Source organism: Temnothorax nylanderi, unplaced genomic scaffold (assembly GCF_030848795.1).
Source record: "Temnothorax nylanderi isolate EJ_2023f unplaced genomic scaffold, tnyl_v1.0 TNYL_tig0401_pilon, whole genome shotgun sequence".
NCBI classification, from domain to species: Eukaryota; Metazoa; Arthropoda; class Insecta; order Hymenoptera; family Formicidae; genus Temnothorax; species Temnothorax nylanderi.
Window position 1 is genome coordinate 123,260 of NW_027249463.1, and position 19,212 is coordinate 142,471.

The 19,212-nt window shown below is 45.8% G+C and overlaps 1 protein-coding gene and 1 pseudogene across 1 annotated transcript; one reads left to right on the plus strand and one right to left on the minus strand.

Moving 5' to 3' along the window:
* Nucleotides 1-2,421: 2,421 nt before the first annotated feature.
* On the minus strand, nucleotides 2,422-6,160 carry LOC139782281 (uncharacterized; annotated as a pseudogene).
* A 1,908-nt stretch (nucleotides 6,161-8,068) lies between these two features.
* Nucleotides 8,069-13,273, plus strand: LOC139782282 (uncharacterized). The gene has a single exon (XM_071721250.1). The coding sequence runs from the start codon at nucleotides 8,069-8,071 to the stop codon at nucleotides 13,271-13,273; it is 5,205 nt and encodes a 1,734-aa protein (XP_071577351.1).
* Nucleotides 13,274-19,212: the final 5,939 nt, after the last annotated feature.

A 19,212-nucleotide genomic window follows, 5' to 3' on the forward strand; every position in this document is an offset into this window, starting at 1 on the left:
TAGCCGTATTTTTTGACTTCTCTAAGGCCTTTGACAATGTCTGTCATGACACCTTGATTGGCAAGGCCATGAATCTGGGCTTTGCTTGTTCTACCTTGCGTTGGCTTTGTTCCTACTTAACCAATAGAAGACAGGCGGTACGCGATCCGTCCACTGGGATGCCGTCGACTGAGAGAACTGTTCGAAAGGGAGTACCTCAGGGTTCTGTTCTCGGACCGATCCTTTTTCTCCTCTACCTGGTGGGTTTCGGAGATATACTGCGGCACTGCAAGTATAATTTTTATGCGGATGATCTTATGATCTATTTGCATGCGGAGCCGGGGCTTCTTTCTGACGCTATTGGGAGGATTAATGAGGATATAGAGAGGATCGTACAGTGGGCTGTCGTCAACAAGCTTACGATCAACCCTGGGAAGACAAAGGCGATGATCTTGGGAACACTGCGCTTTGTAAGGAGCATCGATCTGGACTCTGTGCCTCAGGTTCGTGTTGGAGAATCCGCGATCCCTTTCTCGGATTCGGTGGAGTACTTGGGTGTCACAATCAACAGCGCTCTCTCATGGGAAAGACAGGCGACTAAAACGATCTCCAAAGTGAATTCGGCTCTCTATCAGCTTAAACTTTGCAGGCAACTCCTCCCAGTCCCACTTCGGGTGAAGCTTGTCTCTGCCTTAATGCTTCCTCAATTTGACTACTGCTGTACGGTTCTCACTAACATCACAGGGCAGCATAACCTGCGTCTGCAGAGAGCTCTGAACAGAAGTGTCCGCTTCATCTTCAGCTTAAAGCGTGATGAACACATCACTCCGTACTTTGTCAGATTGGGCTGGCTCAAGATCGATCTTAGGCGGTCGTATTTCGTGGGCAACTTGACATTCTCGGTACTCAAGAAGAAAAAACCGGAAGTTATCTACAGCAATTTCACTTTTAGGCATGAAAGCATGCAGCGCAATACTAGAGCTCCGAATGATGCCCTAAACCTTCCGCTCTGCCGTACTGAATTCTATAAGCGATCTTTCAGTTTCTCCGCTGCCGAGCTGTGGAATTCTCTCCCTTCTGACATTCGCAACGCGACATGTATCGGCTCATTCAAGACCAAACTATATGAATTCCTGTTTTCATCTTTAGGTGATTGAGACTTCTGTCGGTAGATCTGAGCGTTCCTTGAGATTCTTATGTAAACCACCCTTTATCTTGTAGTTTTCGTAATTCATCCTTCAGTTATGGCTATTTCTTTTTAGTTGTATGCGCTAAGTTCTTCGGTAACACGTCTCATTTATAATATCTGTACTTTCTTTACTTATATTTTATGTACTTTCTATACTTATATTTTCATTTGTAGTTCTTATGTATGAATGCATGAATGTCTTATATTTAATTTTGTTACTCTTTTTGTAATTTAGTTTTGACGCTTTAGGGGACGTAGTCCCAGAGCGTCTAATAAATAATGATTCTGATTCTGATTCTGATTCTCTCTCTCTCTCTCCTCTCACTGCTAATTCTGTGTATATTATTATACTATGTGATAGATTATATAAATTGATATCTCGAAAACTATGCATCGTAGTTTACAACGTTTCTGATTTTCTGAAGTTTCGCCAATGATGTTTATGTTATAACTTTGACGGGTATGACTTTATGGTTGTTTACATTACTTGAGAGCTGTTTTGGTTTGTTTCGCGTGGAAAATGTTTGCGCGGAGGCAGCAAGTTAAAAATGTTAAAAAAGTTGCTAAACTTTGGAGTCGCAAAAAATCCGTTTAGTATATGTCTTTTTTATCTAAAAGGAACCTATTCACAAAGTTTCATCTAAATCGGAGCACGGACGTTTTCGGAAGTTTCGCCTTAAAAATATACAATGTTCGATAATAAGCACGCGTTTTGTAATGATCTGATATCTTAAAAAACATGTGGATTGTTACAATGAATACCATGCATACACGCGTGCAATGTATGTGCGTGCGAATAGAAAGAAAAAAGACAGGAAGAAGTTGTTGTCAAGAAATCAGTAACTAAAACAAATTTTAAATAACGTGTGTATACGGATGTTTATAGATTATTTCATTCAAAACTGTTCAAAATAATTTTGTTACGATTGAATTTATTGTTAAATAATTTTTAATTTAGTCATACAAAATATCAGAGTTTTTAAAAGCAACAATTTGTGGGCATGTTTTAAAAACCATTTTCAAAAAATGTATAATACAATGTTTAGAACTATTTTTTAAAACATTTTCTTAATATTTTTTTAAATAATATATACTTATAATCATAGAAATCGGTTTATATTAAAACAGTATTTCACACATTTAACGTGCTTAAGAAGGAGCACTTATAAAAATACATGTTTTCTTTTTTCATCTACATAACAATTTTTATTCAAAGATCATTAAAATCAAAAGATGACACTTCTGGGTACTTTCTAAAGAGTAATAAAAATATAAATGTCAGCTAAGGGCTGAAACATCACCACTAGAGCACTTTTGGCTTTTTCCTTAATTGTACTTGCTTTTTTGCCTTCATCGCCACAATCGACTAAACCTTGATAAGTTAGTGTAGACGAACTAACAGAAACTGCTTCTCGAAGGCTTATTTTGTCTATCAATATAACACCTTGTTTTTGTAAAGGTTGTTTCTTATCAAGATGAGTTTTGAATAATTCAAAAAAAATGTCATCAAAACCGCACTTTGTACTTATAAGAGATAGGTATCGACGGACAGTCCTTACACAAAGCAAAGGCAATAAACCTAAATTTTGCAAATGTCTATATTGCTTCGGAGAACGAATATGCATTAAAATGCATAGCATCATCCAGTCTTCACTGTAACGTCGCCCTTTTACACTTTTAACTTTAGCCGATGCTACAATTTGTTCAATTAATGTCCGCTGTATATTTGGAATTTGGTGATCAGTGCATTTTTGGAGGACAAATTTTATATCAGTATTACTTAACTCTGCTTTCATTTCATCAACACGATTTCGTAATCTTTCAATTGTATTTTTTGCACGTTTTATCACACCTCTTTGTGCTCGGATTCTTTTTTTCCAAATATGCAAAACGTTTTTGTCAGTAAAATTAGAACAGCTAGTTTCCTTTTTTTCTGTATTTCTTTTAGACATACGGCGTCTTTTCTGACTAACAGTTTTTCGAACGTTTTCACATATTTTACATTTTCCAGGTAAAGTCAGTAATACGTCACAGTTATTATGTCATAATTTATCAAAACAGTTCATGTATCCAATTTTGTTTTTTACCAAATCCACACCATCGATGTCAGCTATTCCAGAGCAAAAAGACATATCAGAATATTGATTTAATATTACTTGTAGTGCCTCAAAATTGTGAAATTTATTAATAAGATTTAATTGTTCTGAAGCTAGATGTTTTTCCAGTGCTTTGTATGAAAGCTTCATGGTATTGTTTATTATAAGACTTTTTTTTATTGTACAATCACTATAGTAACTTTCATTATCACATATGTTGACTACACTAAGTTCTGCAAAAACAATGCAGTTTTTATCAGAGGGTATATGAACAATCCAATCTTTTCGTAGTTGAATCAAATTGATATTTTCACATAACTGTCTAAACATAATTTGTTTCTGATATTCTGAATCGACATATTCGATATTCTGATCAATATTCTGAATATTTTCGTTCTTTGATGAATCACTAGCATTACTTCTATTGTCACAATCACTTTTGTTTAACACAGGTACATTACTATGTTGCTCTGAAATATCTGAGTTAGCATTTTCTTCAGTAAAGAAATCATCTTGATGAAATTTTTTAATCTCAGTGCCTTATTTTAAATAATTTTTTGAGTTTTCAACAGCAGTTTTATTTTCACTATTATTTCCAGGCAAAAAAAGAGATGGAACTGCATCAACAGTAAGCTTAGGACATTGAAGTGGTAACTAAAAAAATGTACATAAAAAATATGTAATTAAGTTGATTAAATTTCAAATATAAATTTACTTTAAAAATTGATTGATACATACAATAGCAATTAAATTTCCAGTAGAATCTCTATGTTCTGTACATCGTACAACATTTTCTGGTAAAAAATGTTTTTCACAAACACGATGCTTTGATGGCTCTAAATTACTGATAGAAATTGCTGCTTCCCATTTTTGCTTACGTACGATATCTTTCGGTATCGAAAAAAGTGACAACTTTGAATAATAACCTTTACAATTGGTTTTGCAACCAGGAACTACGCAATAAAAAACCATTATACTTTCTATACAGCCCAAAAAAACAGTTTTTCTAACACGAACCACCAACGTTTACGCGACTCAATTTTACGAACATTGCGCTCTCACATACACAATAAGACGTGTGCATGGCGCATGCGCAAAAGGCTTTCTCACGTCGACGCCATGTTGATTTTCTTGGCTTCACTCGGGTCACGGTTCCCCCACCGCGAGTGCCCAGACCTGTCTATACGACCGTGGACCCACCCAACGTACGCATACTCACGTTACCCAACTCTCGGCGGTTGGCCTCACCATGCCGAACCAGCGGCAGACGATCGTCCTCGCCTCACGTTACCCAACTCTCGGCGGTTGGCCTCGCCATGCCGATCCAGCGGCAGACGATCGTCTTCACCTCGATCCACCAACGCAAGACGACCCGAATCGCGGACAATTCCGCGGCTGGCCATGCGAATCCCGAAATTTCCGTATCACTCGCTCACGACGAAACCCGGTGGTTCCACGGCCCCGCGCCAATCCCGACGACTCGACGGTCTTACCCAACGCAAAGTACTCTACATTTACACCAACGTCCGCGACACGAATTGCGCGATCGCGGTTCTAACATTTATCACGAATACCGCACACACAATAGCGCGATAGCGACTCTAACATTTATCACGAATACCATACACACAATAGCGCGATAGCGACTCTAACATTTATCACGAATACCATACACACTAACGAATACGCAAAGTGACTGTCGGCCGCAACGGTGTTCCTGGGGAGGGCGTACTAGATCCCTACTTACTGGAGGATTCGTTCTCGGCGAGGCCCCTTAGTGGATTCCAATCCAGACTTCTCGACAAGGTAGAGCGCAAGGTAACACGCTTTTCCAAGGTAACTGACAGCGCAAACCGGGGCCAGCGCCTCGAACGAATCCTCACTACCGCGGGGACGCCAGAGTGGTGACCTTACAAAACGATGTCCCACGGAGAGCCTCCGGATCGGTTGTCGAAGGGTGTTCACCTGGCTCGGTCCAGCACGACAGTGAGGAGACAATGGTCCGCCGGTATCGCGCCGGTTCCCCGCGCCTGCGCAGTGGCGCACCGCTTGCAGTGTCCGCCGATCCGAGCGCGCTTTTCCTTGCGCCTAGCGCCGCTCCTTCCTGCGGCGCGGCTCGTACTAACTTCGCCTCGGCGCTGTACCTTTGAATAATCCGGCTGCCCGGGCCGCGATTATTTGACCGGCGTTACGTGGGTCAGGCTGGCCGGGCCGTGGCCACGTATACCGGTGGCCCCTCGGGGTGGCAGCCAGAGGTCGTACACGATGCACCCTGTTTTACTTTGTCAGGGCGTCCCCCGGGGTTCCTCAGTCTCCTCTGCGGCGGCCGAGCTCGGCGTCGTATCTCGCACGGTGGCCCTCGCATTGCTTTTGCGGGGAGGTCCGGGCGCGACCCGACCGACGGCCATGTCCCTCGGCCGTCTCCCTGAGTGTGTCCTCTGATTCCTCCCTCGTGGCGACTCAAAGCCGTTACAAGGTTGATCTGGTCACCACCGGCAATCCCCTAAATAAAACTAATTAATAAATCCGCCGAAGCGCCGCAATTGCCCTTCCCCGCGATCGAGCGAGGAAGCACCCCCGAATTTCCCCTCGGCCGAGCCCGTCCGGGTGGCGGACGCGATTTGTCACGTCACAATATATATATATATATATATATATTAATTACATGATATGATATAGTTATCTGTGTCTATTCTACATATAGTGAGAAAGAGACAATATTTCACAATATTTCACTATTACAACTGTAGTACTTCTGATTTAATTCTTACCTATTAAGAGCGAGTTCTTGCTGTTTCTCCATCGTTAGATCGGAAAACATCCGCACGAGGTCGAGGAATGAGGCAGCTGTGACATAGATCTTCCTACTCGTAAGTTCATAGAATTTTGCACTCATATCTTTGGCACAAATATGGAAAAACTGACAGGCAGCTACGGCCTCAAGTTTGATGTTTTCGGCAAGTTCGACATCGGCAACGATACGCTGGGCCACCTTTTCATCAATACATAATACTTTATAATGATGTTTATATACAGGATATTCGATTGATGCACGTCATAAAAAATCGCATATTCTACATAAAAAACTTAGTCGAAAAGTTCTTTACAGTTTTTGGATTTTTTAAATATTAAGCGAGATATTGCAAGATAAAGTTTAAATAATTTTTTAAATCAAGTACGGTTTACGCGCCGCGCACTTGGTAGTTCGGACAAGGGCGGAATCACAGATTTTCCTACATACCCCACTATCAAAAGCGAATTTGTGTACAGCTTCGAAACTAAAAGCTGCTTCAAAGCTTAAAATGTGTTAATATATAAAGAAGAAATTTTGCTATGTTTACATTATTTTGCTTAGTGAAGTAAACTCTACACAAGTACGCAAGAATGGAACGAGTAGGGAAATCTGCGGTCCCGCCTTTGACCGAATTACTGAGTGCGCAGCGCGTAAATTGTAGCGCTTGATTTGAGAAATTATTCAAACTTCAATTTGCAATATTTCGTTTAATATTAAAAATATCCAAAAACTGTAAAGGACTTTTCGACTGAATTTTTTATGTATACGAATTTTTTATGACATCCATTAATCGAACACACTATATATACATGTACATTTTTATATTTATTTTTATCATTTATCATTTTGCGTATGAATGCATATAAGAACATTGGAATAAGTATAAATATAATTATAAATATAATATAATACCTACATAATTGTAAAACACGATTGTAATAAATATTAACCAATTAAATAAGTAGAAATAAAGTTGACATGTACCTAGTAAGAGAGAAGTTAGTTCTATTTATACACTTAAACATGCAAAGCAAATTGGTACGCAATAAACATACTAATGTATACGCTAACATTCAAATTTAAACCATTATATATCCATACTGTTCCGTAATTTTCTCGCGATCGCGGATCAATACCGTACCGGTAACGCCATCCGTCAGTCGCCCTCCGAACGAAGGGATTTCGCGCCGCTCCCCCCGTCAACCCTCACCGCGAAGTCTCTCGCGGCACGTATCGATCCTGTCATGCCGTGATCGCATGATCCCGGAAACGCAGGTGATTGGTCGATACGCGTCGCGCAAAGGAAAGCTCCCGAAACACGAGAGTTCGCGGTCAGTAGCAAAAAGTACTCCGGTTCACGAGGTCGTATACCGTCGTGCTTCCGTTAACGTACCCCGGTTCACGCGGTCTCAAAAATACCGTCGTGCATCCGAGTTTACTGCTCTGTCAGAGCACCGCTAATTATCGCGCCGTTCGTGCGTGCTGCAATTCGCTCTCGCCTCAGCGAGCAGTGAACATTCGCGTATAAGTCACCCTGCGTGCCTTGCCATTGTGCGCTCGATCATCGTGATCGAGCCGACTTTTGTGAACATTCTCGCGTCTTGTGTTACGAACAAGTGCGACTGCTGTATAACGCCTCAAGTGCGTTCATCACGTGCAAGCTACATTGCGCGTTTTAATTGCCATCGCCTCCGCGCTCTACGAACACTTTCGTATCACGTGATCAGCGCTCATCGAATCACGTGCGCGCCGAGTGTCGTGCTCACATGAGAGCGCGGCAACCAGCATTTGTATTAACCTGACAATTAAACGATATTTGTGCATTCCTCCCAAATCAAGTGTCTCATTCAAACCGCACGTCGGATCCCTGTCGGGGTCGACCCGGCATCTTACGCCAATTGGCGAACCGGAGTTACGCCCGGAAAACATAAAAATTCGCCAACATAATTTCTGGTCCTTCGAGCCGGATCGGCGTGCTTGTTGAGGACGAGTCAAACCAGCTGGTGCGAAATGGCAGAGCAATTGGGCGGTCAGCCGCAACTCCAAAGAGTGATCGAGCGTTGTCTTGAGAATTTCAAGAAGCTCGGGCGCAGCAACCTAACGCCAGCAAAGGTCAATTCGAGGATCTCCGCTCTCAAGGAGACATGGAATCAGTTCGTCAGCGGACACGCCGCTGTAGCCAAGACCATCCCTGAGGACCTGCGAGCATCCCTGTCCTACTTCAAGGACAATCACTTCGAGACTACGCACAACGCCTACCAAGCAGCCCTGGACTACATGTCGGAGAGCCTGGAGGAGTTGGAGCCAGTCGTGAGTCACAACCAGTCATTTGCCGCATCGACGATGCGCACGGATCAGTCCGCGTTTTCTCTTTCGCACCTGCCGCGTATAAGTCTTCCTAAATTCTCGGGGGAGTTTCGCGAGTGGGAAGCGTTTCGAGATCAATTCACAGCCTTAATCATTGATAATCGCGAATTGTTAGACGTTAATCGCTTGCAATATCTGCACTCTTGCGTGAAGGGTGAAGCCAGCGATGCCATACGCAATCTGGCATTAACTGACGCGAATTTTAAGATAGCTTGGAGTTTGCTAATAACGCGATATGATAATCGCCGCCGCTTAGTACATGATCACATCCACGCTCTGCACACGCTTCCCCAAGCGACTTCTGATTCCGCAGTGGCTCTCACCGCGTTGCGCAATAAAGCGAACATAGCAATACAGTCATTAAAAAACCTCGGTCGGTCTGTTGATGCATGGGACGACATTTTGGTTTATTTGCTCGTTCAAAGGCTGGATAAATTCACACGAAAGGCCTGGGAATTGCAACTTGGCGATACGTCAGAGTATCCTACATACGATCGACTTGATAAATTTCTTCTATCACGAATACGTGCGCTCGAGAATGTTCTCCCGGCTTCGTCTCAAGTCAAGGGCAATAAACAAAATTCCTCTGTTCAGAGTCACGCAGCGAACGCAAGTTCGACCAAATGTCCCATGTGTCAAAAGACGCACTTCTTGTCCGCGTGTCCGGACTTTCACAATAAGAGCGTCGCTCAACGGCGTGATCTCGCGAAGAAATATCATTGTTGCTACAATTGCTTGAGTACACGGCACACTCGCGATGCGTGTTCAAGCAAAAACACGTGCCGTCAGTGTCAGCAGAAGCACCATACGTTGCTTCACACGACCGATGTAAATAATAATAATAGTTCGACAAGTGAGAGCTCACCTTCATCTACAGAAACGAAAACAGACTCAACTGACGAAGTAACTTCGCATTTATTATCTCACACCAGCTTTTCAAAATCAAATATTTTATTAGCTACGGCCTGGATCAAGGTGAGCGGGCTCAACGGTCGACATAGTATAGTCCGCGCGTTATTGGATCAAGGTTCGGTCACTACTTTGATCACCGAACGTTTAGCTCAGCGACTGCGTCTCCCGCGTACGCGCGTCTCCGTATCTATCACTGGGATCGGCGAGACCGCTGCCACCGCACGCAGCGCAGCTAAAGTTCATGTGTCAGCGCGTGACGGCACGGGCCCGGCGCCCTCCGTTTCCGCTCTTGTTCTCAAGTCGCTCACGACTTACATTCCGCAACGCGTTCCGGATATAACGAAACTGTCGTACATTCGCGAACTTACGCTAGCTGATAACGATCCGACTAGCGCGGCGCCGATTGACGTCATTATCGGTGCTGATTTGTATGGCGCGATTTTACTGCCGGAGGTCCGTAATCGCGCCCCTCATGAGCCCGTCGCTCAAAAATCGATTTTTGGATGGTTCCTGTCTGGACCAATGCCTATGCCGTCGCAGTCACGGCCGATTCGCATTCAAACGCACCACTGCACGGTGTTGTCGGAAATCTCCGATCAGCTGAAACGGTTCTGGGAGGTCGAAGAACTTCCTCAGCAAACTCATCTCTCACCGGAAGAGAGTCAATGCGAAGAACACTTCGTGTCTACACATTCTCGTGCCCCCAACGGGCAATATATAGTGCGGCTGCCGTTCAAATCGGGGCCCCCTATCGACATTGGCGACTCAAAAAAGTCTGCAATCGCGTTGTATTCGCGTCTCGAGTCACGGTTAAGGTCGAATCCCGACCTTGCGAAGGAATACCACGACTTCTTGGCGGAATATGAACGTCTTGGCCACATGACCAAGGCACCTCTCGATGACCCCCCTGATGGTCAAGTAGTGTATATACCGCATTATGCAGTTGTCCGCGAGCATAGCGCAACAACTCGTTTGCGCGTCGTCTTCAACGCCTCTCAACCCACCTCCAATGGTCTCTCGTTGAACGACCATCTAATGATCGGCCGTAAATTACAACCCGACTTATCTTTCATTCTCTTGCGATGGCGTCAATTTCGGTTCGTCTTCACCGCCGACATCGCAAAAATGTATCGCCAGATTCTTGTCCACAAAAGCGATGTAAATTATCAAAGGATCTTATGGCGACCCGCGCCAAACGGGCCTTTAATAGCATATTTATTGCTCACCGTCACTTACGGTAATGCAAACGCGCCAAACGTCGCTCTTCGCGTGGTCGAGCAAGTTGCCGAAGACGAAGGCGCTGATTTCCCTTTGGCAGTTCCGGTATTACGGCTTCACACGTACGTCGACGACGCTGTGTTTGGCGCCGATGACATACCGCTCGCGCTTCAGACGCGAGATCAACTGATTTCTCTCTTGAAACGAGCAGGATTTCACCTCCGAAAATGGGCGAGTAACAATCCCGTATTGCTCGAAGGCATCGATCCGCAGGATCATGGCCTTGCTTCCGCAAAAACGCTCGAATCTGACGAGCGTCTCAAGATACTGGGTATCAAGTGGCATCCTCACACGGACGTCTTTCAATTTGACGTCACGCTTGCAGAGTCGGTTCCCGACACGAAGCGCTCAATTCTTTCGACAATCGCTCGAATTTTTTATCCTCTTGGGTGGATGGCCCCAGTGGTCATCACCGCAAAAATCATGATGCAGCAGCTCTGGCTTCTTCGCTGTAAATGGGACGATGTAATCCCTGATGATCTTCTCCGTAAGTGGAGAGATTACTATACTCGATTACCTATACTGCGACAAATCGTCATTCCGCGTTGGACCGGTTACGGTTCCGATACACTCACCGCGGAGATTCATGGGTTTGCCGACGCCTCCGCCTCCGCATACGGAGCGGTTGTTTATTTAAAAGTTACGCATCTTGACGGAACAGTCGAGATTACGCTACTTCTATCGAAGTCGAAAGTAGCACCGCTCAAGCCCATGAGTATTCCTCGCTTAGAGTTGCTCGCCGCGGTTCTGCTCGCGCGGTCTATCGCCGCCGTGCGATCCGCGCTCACGATTGCTATTCAGATCTATCATTGTTGGACAGATTCAAAGGTCACTAAAGCCTGGCTCTCGCAACCACCCTCACGTTGGAAAATGTTCGTCGCGAATCGGGTGCATGAGGTTCAGACTCTCCTGCCAAACGTCGAATGGCATCACGTGCCATCACAGCAAAACCCTGCCGATCTCGTTTCGCGGGGCGTCAAACCGGAAAATCTGATTCAGCAATCTCGATGGTGGACAGGGCCTGACTGGCTCAAATTATCGGCAGATCAATGGCCCTCTGAGCCTCAATCAAATTTGCAAGAATCGCTACCGGAAGAGCGAGCGCACGTTTCCGTGCACCTGGTGCACCCTTGCCAACGATGGGAGCTCGGAGACAAATTCTCCTCGTGGAACAAGCTGGTGCGCGTCACCGCTTATGTAATGCGATTCGCTCGCCGCGCTCGCGAAATGAGTTGCTCAAATTCCGTCAATGCGACCGCAAAACCCGCGTCGATATTACTTCTTCCGGAAGAAATTAATCTCGCGCGCGAATTCTGGCTCAAGAAAGTGCAACAAATGTTATTCCCCGTGGAATACGCTCAATTAGAGTCATTAAATCGAATTTCGAACAGCAGTAAACTGCTACCGTTAAACCCGTTTCTCGATAAAAACGGACTTATTCGCGTCGGAGGCCGACTCCGCAATTCTGCGTTTCCGGACGACAAGAAACACCCGGTCGTGCTCGCTGCACACCCGTTAGTTACCGCGCTAATCCGCGAAACTCATATCCGTGCCCTACACGCTGGGCCGCAATTCACGTTGCACCTGCTTCGTGAACACTACTGGATCTTGCGAGCGCGTCAAACGATACGAGCTGTTCTCCATAAATGTGTCAGATGCGCTCGTGAAAGCGCCAAAGCCGCGCACGAGTTAATGGGCGATCTGCCCTCGTGTCGCGTCACGTCGACGCCTCGCGCGTTCCTACACTGCGGGATAGATTATGCCGGACCAATACAGGTCAGATCTACTCCCGGTCGAGGACACACATCAAGAAAGGCGTACATCGCGGTGTTCGTCTGCATGACCGTCAAAGCTACTCATCTGGAGTTGGTTGGCGATTGTACGACTCCCGCGTTTATCGCTGCATTCGATCGATTTTGTGCACGTCGCGGCGTTCCCAGTAATATGTATTCGGACAACGCTACGACTTTCCACGGCGCTCAACGCGAAATCTCCGTCACATGGAGTGAGGCCATTCGCGATTCGAATTTTCAAAATAGAATAGCAACCCAAGGCGTTCGGTGGAACTTCATTCCTCCGTCCGCGCCGCATTTCGGCGGTCTTTGGGAAGCGTGCGTCCGCAGCGTCAAGTTTCACATGAAACGCGTCATCGGGGCGCACACGCTGACATTCGAGGAGCTAAGCACGCTCCTATGTAAAATCGAAGCGTGTTTGAACTCGCGACCGATCGCTCCCGGTTCAGACAATTTCGATGATTATAATTCAGTGACACCGAGTCATTTCTTGATAGGATCGGCGCTGACAAGCGCTCCCACACCCTCGTTGCTTGAGGAAAAGGAAACGCGTCTCACTCGGTGGCAGCTACTTACACAGATGCGCGACAGCTTTTGGAAGCTTTGGTCAAATGACTATCTGCATACATTGCAGCAACGCCCCAAGTGGCGTCAAATTCAGAATCTAGCTCGAGTCGGACGCTTAGTACTTCTGCGAAATCCTCTCGCTCCTCCCAGCAGATGGGAATTGGGAAGAATCGTCGAGTGTCACCCCGGCGACGACGGACTTACGCGAGTCGTCTCGGTTAAAACAGCGCGATCCACGTACAAACGTGCCGTGGTCAAGCTATCATTTTTGCCGGTCGATATAAACACTCCGGAGTGACATTCCACGATGCCTATACGACAATAAAACTTTGTAAATACTTGTAAATATTCCTATGTATCATGTCTTATGTAAATTGATCATTCTAGTTTAAGTTGTTTCAGCACTCGCAGTGCTCCGCATGGCAAGCGGCTCGAGATCAACAATTCGTCACGGCGGGCGGCATTGAATTGTTGCGAATTGTTATTTGCGGCGGGCGGTTATGTTCCGTAATTTTCTCGCGATCGCGGATCAATACCGTACCGGTAACGCCATCCGTCAGTCGCCCTCCGAACGAAGGGATTTCGCGCCGCTCCCCCCGTCAACCCTCACCGCGAAGTCTTTCGCGGCACGTATCGATCCTGTCATGCCGTGATCGCATGATCCCGGAAACGCAGGTGATTGGTCGATACGCGTCGCGCAAAGGAAAGCTCCCGAAACACGAGAGTTCGCGGTCAGTAGCAAAAAGTACTCCGGTTCACGAGGTCGTATACCGTCGTGCTTCCGTTAACGTACCCCGGTTCACGCGGTCTCAAAAATACCGTCGTGCATCCGAGTTTACTGCTCTGTCAGAGCACCGCTAATTATCGCGCCGTTCGTGCGTGCTGCAATTCGCTCTCGCCTCAGCGAGCAGTGAACATTCGCGTATAAGTCACCCTGCGTGCCTCGCCATTGTGCGCTCGATCATCGTGATCGAGCCGACTTTTGTGAACATTCTCGCGTCTTGTGTTACGAACAAGTGCGACTGCTGTATAACGCCTCAAGTGCGTTCATCACGTGCAAGCTACATTGCGCGTTTTAATTGCCATCGCCTCCGCGCTCTACGAACACTTTCGTATCACGTGATCAGCGCTCATCGAATCACGTGCGCGCCGAGTGTCGTGCTCACATGAGAGCGCGGCAACCAGCATTTGTATTAACCTGACAATAAAACGATATTTGTGCATTCCTCCCAAATCAAGTGTCTCATTCAAACCGCACGTCGGATCCCTGTCGGGGTCGACCCGGCATCTTACGCCAATTGGCGAACCGGAGTTACGCCCGGAAAACATAAAAATTCGCCAACACATACTAATAGAGTAATGTTTGTCAAAATAGTAAAATCTTTGGTAAAAATACACATTAAGTTAGCCACCTCCGATGACTTTGACGTTGACATATATTATAGAGGTTACCCTCCTGAATGATCTTCAAAAGATCTTAGCCGTCGCTCGTTGCTTATTAAAAAGTTATGTACAAAAAAGTTTAAGAAATTTACAAGTTTGTGTCAGTGCTAAGGGAAGTAATTTGCTGATATGTGTGCATAAACAGTACACATATAGACGGGGGAGGGGCGGTATAGCCCCTCCGGTAGCAGCTACCGCCCCCCCCCCCAAGCAGGAGTGGGTGGAGGTGGATCGCGGTTAACGTGGAAAGTTGAAAACCGAACCATACAGTGATAGATCTCATTTTGCCCTGTAAACAGGGATAGGGTGGGGTGGGATGGACCTTGCTTTGCGTGTATGGTTCTCTGGACATTGTATTTTCCAAGCAAAGCGAGATCCACCCCTGCTTATAGGGCAAAACGGGGTCTATCACTGTATGGTTCGGTTTTCAACTTTCCACGTGAACCGATGTCCACCTTCACCCACCCCCGCCTACATAAGTACTGTCTATATACACATATCAGCAAATTACTTCTCTTAGCACTGAAAAAATAACATATTACAGCATATACTCGCACAAACTTTTTTTGGATAATGGCAGAAATGTATCCATTACATGATAATATTGCGTTTCATACAGCAATTACAGAAACAGAAAAAATGTAATTTACTTTTTTTCGTATTTTTAAATAAAAAATTAAGGTCCACCCTACCCACTCCCGCTTATATGTGTATTATCTATACACTCTGTACTTCTAGATAGCATTGTACTTTCCACGCAAAGCGATATTCACCCTACCCCACCTCACCCTTACTTATAGAGCAAAACGAGGTCTATCATTGTACGATTCGGTTTTCAACTTTCTACGCTAACCGAGGTTCACCCCCACCCACCCCTGCTTGCGGGAAAGGGACTGCCCCTTTCCCGCCTACATGTGTACTGTCTATGCAGTACATACATCAGCAAATTACTTCCTTTAGCACTGACACAAACTTGTAAATTTCTCAAACTTTTTTTGTTCATAACTTTTAAATAAGCAATAAGCGACAATCAAATTGAAAAAAAGTTACTCAGGGTCATGTCCTTGACAACATATGTCAAGGTCAAGGTCATCGGAGGTGGCTAACTTAAGGATGATCGAGTCCAATCTCCTAATAAAATTGATTCTATATGTTATATACGACATATAAAAAATATTATATATATATATGGGACGATCCACGTCACTTTTACCCCCCATCTGTCCAAAATTGGTATGGACGGATTTTAATGACCAAGGGCGGAAAATGTTTGTCTTGAAAAGAGCTTTCGAAAGGCGTGTGGCATATATGCGCAATTCAACATGGCGTCATAGTTATGGCTGTTTAAAGGGATAAATTCAAAATTTCAGATCCAACATGGGCAAATAAAACGGTGAAAAGTAACTAAATTCATGTGAAACTCAGTATTTGGGAAATTTTGGGGTCGCCGATTAGGAATCTGAACGTAAAATTGTGAAATTCAAAATGGCGGATCCAATATTGCGGATGCAAATATGAGAAACGGACGAAAATTCCAGTAAATGATCTGAAAACTTTTACTGGAAGGTTTTTTGGGTCGCTGATCACGAATTTGTAGCTAATTTGTTAAAAAACAACAGACAAACCGTGTTAATTGAAATTCTACTCTTAGCGTTACCCAAATTACTTTTAGTCCATCCAGCATTTCCTCAAGCTCTTTTTCATAACACTTCTTGTTATTAAGGCTCCTGGTCCCTAAGCCGAGAATTCTGCGTTGACGGTGGCGACGTACCGTCGCGGCAGAAATAAGGACTCTCTCCAATGGAGAATTCTGTCCTTTGTGACATGTTGACAACCTATTTTGCGTTGCGTTATATTTCTTTATTATTCGCTCTGTACTTGTGCTATAACGTTTAACGTATTCGTGAAACTCGTGAAATATAACGTATGGTAAGATTTGCAAGAAATACATATGCTGAAGGAACGTTCTCCACTCCTTTCGATAGTCACGAAAATAAAGCACCCCGAAGCGTGAGAGTCCAGGGGAACTCACTAAAATAAAGCACCCCAAAGCGTGAGAGGCAAGGGGAACTCACTAAAATAAAGCACTCCAAAGGAGATGAATTTCTACCACGTCCACGCCGTCATCTCTGGGTAACGCTAAGAGTAGAATTTCAATTAACACGGTTTGTCTGTTGTTTTTTAACAAATTAGCTACAATTTCGTGATCAGCGACCCAAAAAACCTTCCAGTAAGAGTTTTCAAATCATTTACTGGAATTTTCGTCCGTTTCTCATATTTGCATCCGCAATATTGGATCCGCCATTTTGAATTTCACAATTTTACGTTCAGATTCGTAATCAGCGACCCCAAAATTTCCCAAATACTGAGTTTCACATGAATTTAGTTACTTTTCACCGTTTTATCTGCCCATGTTGGATCTGAAATTTTGAATTTATCCCTTTAAGCAGCCATAACTATGACGCCATGTTGAATTGCGCATATATGCCACACGCCTTTTGAAAGCTCTTTTCAAGACAAACATTTTCCGCCCTTGGTCATTAAAATCCGTCCATACCAATTTTGGACAGATGGGGGGTAAAAGTGACGTGGATCGTCCCATATATATATATATATATATATATATATAGTATACATAATATATATAGCACGCGTGGAAAGTTGTAAAGTTTACAACTTTCCACGGTTGCAATGTAAACCCATGTGGCAACTCGTCTCGCGTGGAAAGTGTATGCGTGGAGGCAGTAGGTTCCGCCCCCCTGCGGGGGGTTCCACCTCCAAAAAAAACTAACCTAACCTGACCAATTGTTGTGTGGATGGAAAAGTATATGCGTGAATACAATAGATTCAATCTTTCCTACCCACAACAAAATTAATGAAAGATTTATTACTTTTACCAAAAAGTTTTGGTTATAATTACCAGTAAAATTGATAAATTTGCTATAATTCATCACATTTACCACCGTATCTTGAAAATTATGCATAAAAACCGGTAATTACATATAATATCACTTTTACAGTAACAAGTATATCATATAGAATCGATTTTAGTCGATAAGTGCTATCATAAAAATTTTTTTTTTTATTTCCCGAAGTTGGGACCACGCAGATTTTATTTTTTACATCGAAAACAACTTATGTGTAAAACTTTAGGTCGATCGGGAGCAGGGGTCGTTCGGAACTACACCCGAGAAATTAATTAAAGTATTACGAAATTCCTCCCTCGGTGGGTTCCTACTTTGCCGAAGCTTCGGGGCGGGCGTGCGTGGTTCGCGGGGGACGACGGGACCGCTCGGCAGACCCGGTGTTCTCGGGGGCTGCGGGTGGCCGCCCTGAGGCGGGTGGGGGGCTAAGGGCGCGCACGGGGATCACCCGCTCAGGGGTGTAGCCGGGCGCGCCCGACCAAGAGAAACCCCCCAAGCCAAGGTGTGAGGAACCGTGCTGAGGGCTGCGTGGCGCAGGGGGTGCTGCGTCACAAACGGTGCCTCCCGGATACCGGGCGACCTCCGGGAGTATTTAGCCAAGCCCCGGGCATTCGCGGCTCTGCCCGAGTGAGATCGCGTGACCGCGGTACTCGTGGGAAAAAAATGGAAAAAAATAATAATAACAAAAACAAAAACAACAAAAACACGGAGTATAAGAATGTCCTCCAGGGCGTAGCCACCTTAGGTGACGAGCGACCAGAGGAAGATAGACCGGGCTAAGGGAAGGAAAACCCTGACAGAAAACCGGGGGACCGGCTGCCCTGCTTAGGAGTCTGGGTCTGGCTTCGGCCACCCAGATTCCAACAGCTGGTAGGGGATGGCGACCCTGACTGCAAACGCCCGGTCGGCCGGGACCGTTAGGGCATTACTATTCTTTCACCGGCCACCAGAGTGGTGGGCCTTTTCTCCATCCATTGCACGCCGGTGCTCCGGCAGGATGGGGGAACAATCTCACGACCATTGCACGCCGGTGCTCCGGCAGGTCGTGGGATTGCGGCCCCACCGGGGGTCGCCCGGGCCGCTCGGAAATGATCCGTGATAGGAAGGGCGCTTAAGTACCATAACGTCCCTTTCTATCTAATACGGATAATCTTTGATTACTTTCGGGACAGGAGATTCGCCTTCATAGACCGAGACGGTATATGGAGAGTGAGGCTGGTGACCCGGGGAGTACCACAGGGCTCAGTGTTAGGCCCATTACTGTGGCTCCTCGGGTACGACGCCGTGTTACGGCTTGCCCTTCCCCCCGGCTCCTGGGTTACCGGGTACGCTAACGATACCTTCCTGGGAGTCGAGGGGAAAACCTAGGAGGAGGCCAGAGAACTGGCCAACGTAGGGGTGGCCTGCGTGGTGCGCGCCATCAAGGGCCTTGGGTTGCGGGTGGCCCCCCAGAAAACTCAGGCGGCCTTTTTCTATGGCCGCCTGAAGGGGAAGCCGCCCGAAGGTACGGCCCTAATGGTTAATGGCGTCCGCGTTCCCATCGAGACCAAGCTCAAATTGCTTGGTCTCTGGCTGGACGGCACATGGAGTTTCAGCGAGCACATAGCCCGCGTTGTCCCCAGGGTTAAGGCGGTGGCAAATAGTTTATGCCGCCTTATGCCTAACCTAAGAGGGGTGGGCCACAGTGCTCGCCGGCTCTACGTGGGAGTGGTGCATTCAGTCGCCCTATACGGGGCCCCGAAAATGATGGCCACCGAGAGCCTAAAGGCGCCCATGCGTGCAGAGACAGGTGGCCATCAGAGTCGCGAGAGGATATTGCACCATCTCCCACGCGCTGGCCTCGACCCTGGCCGGAATCCCGCCCATAGAA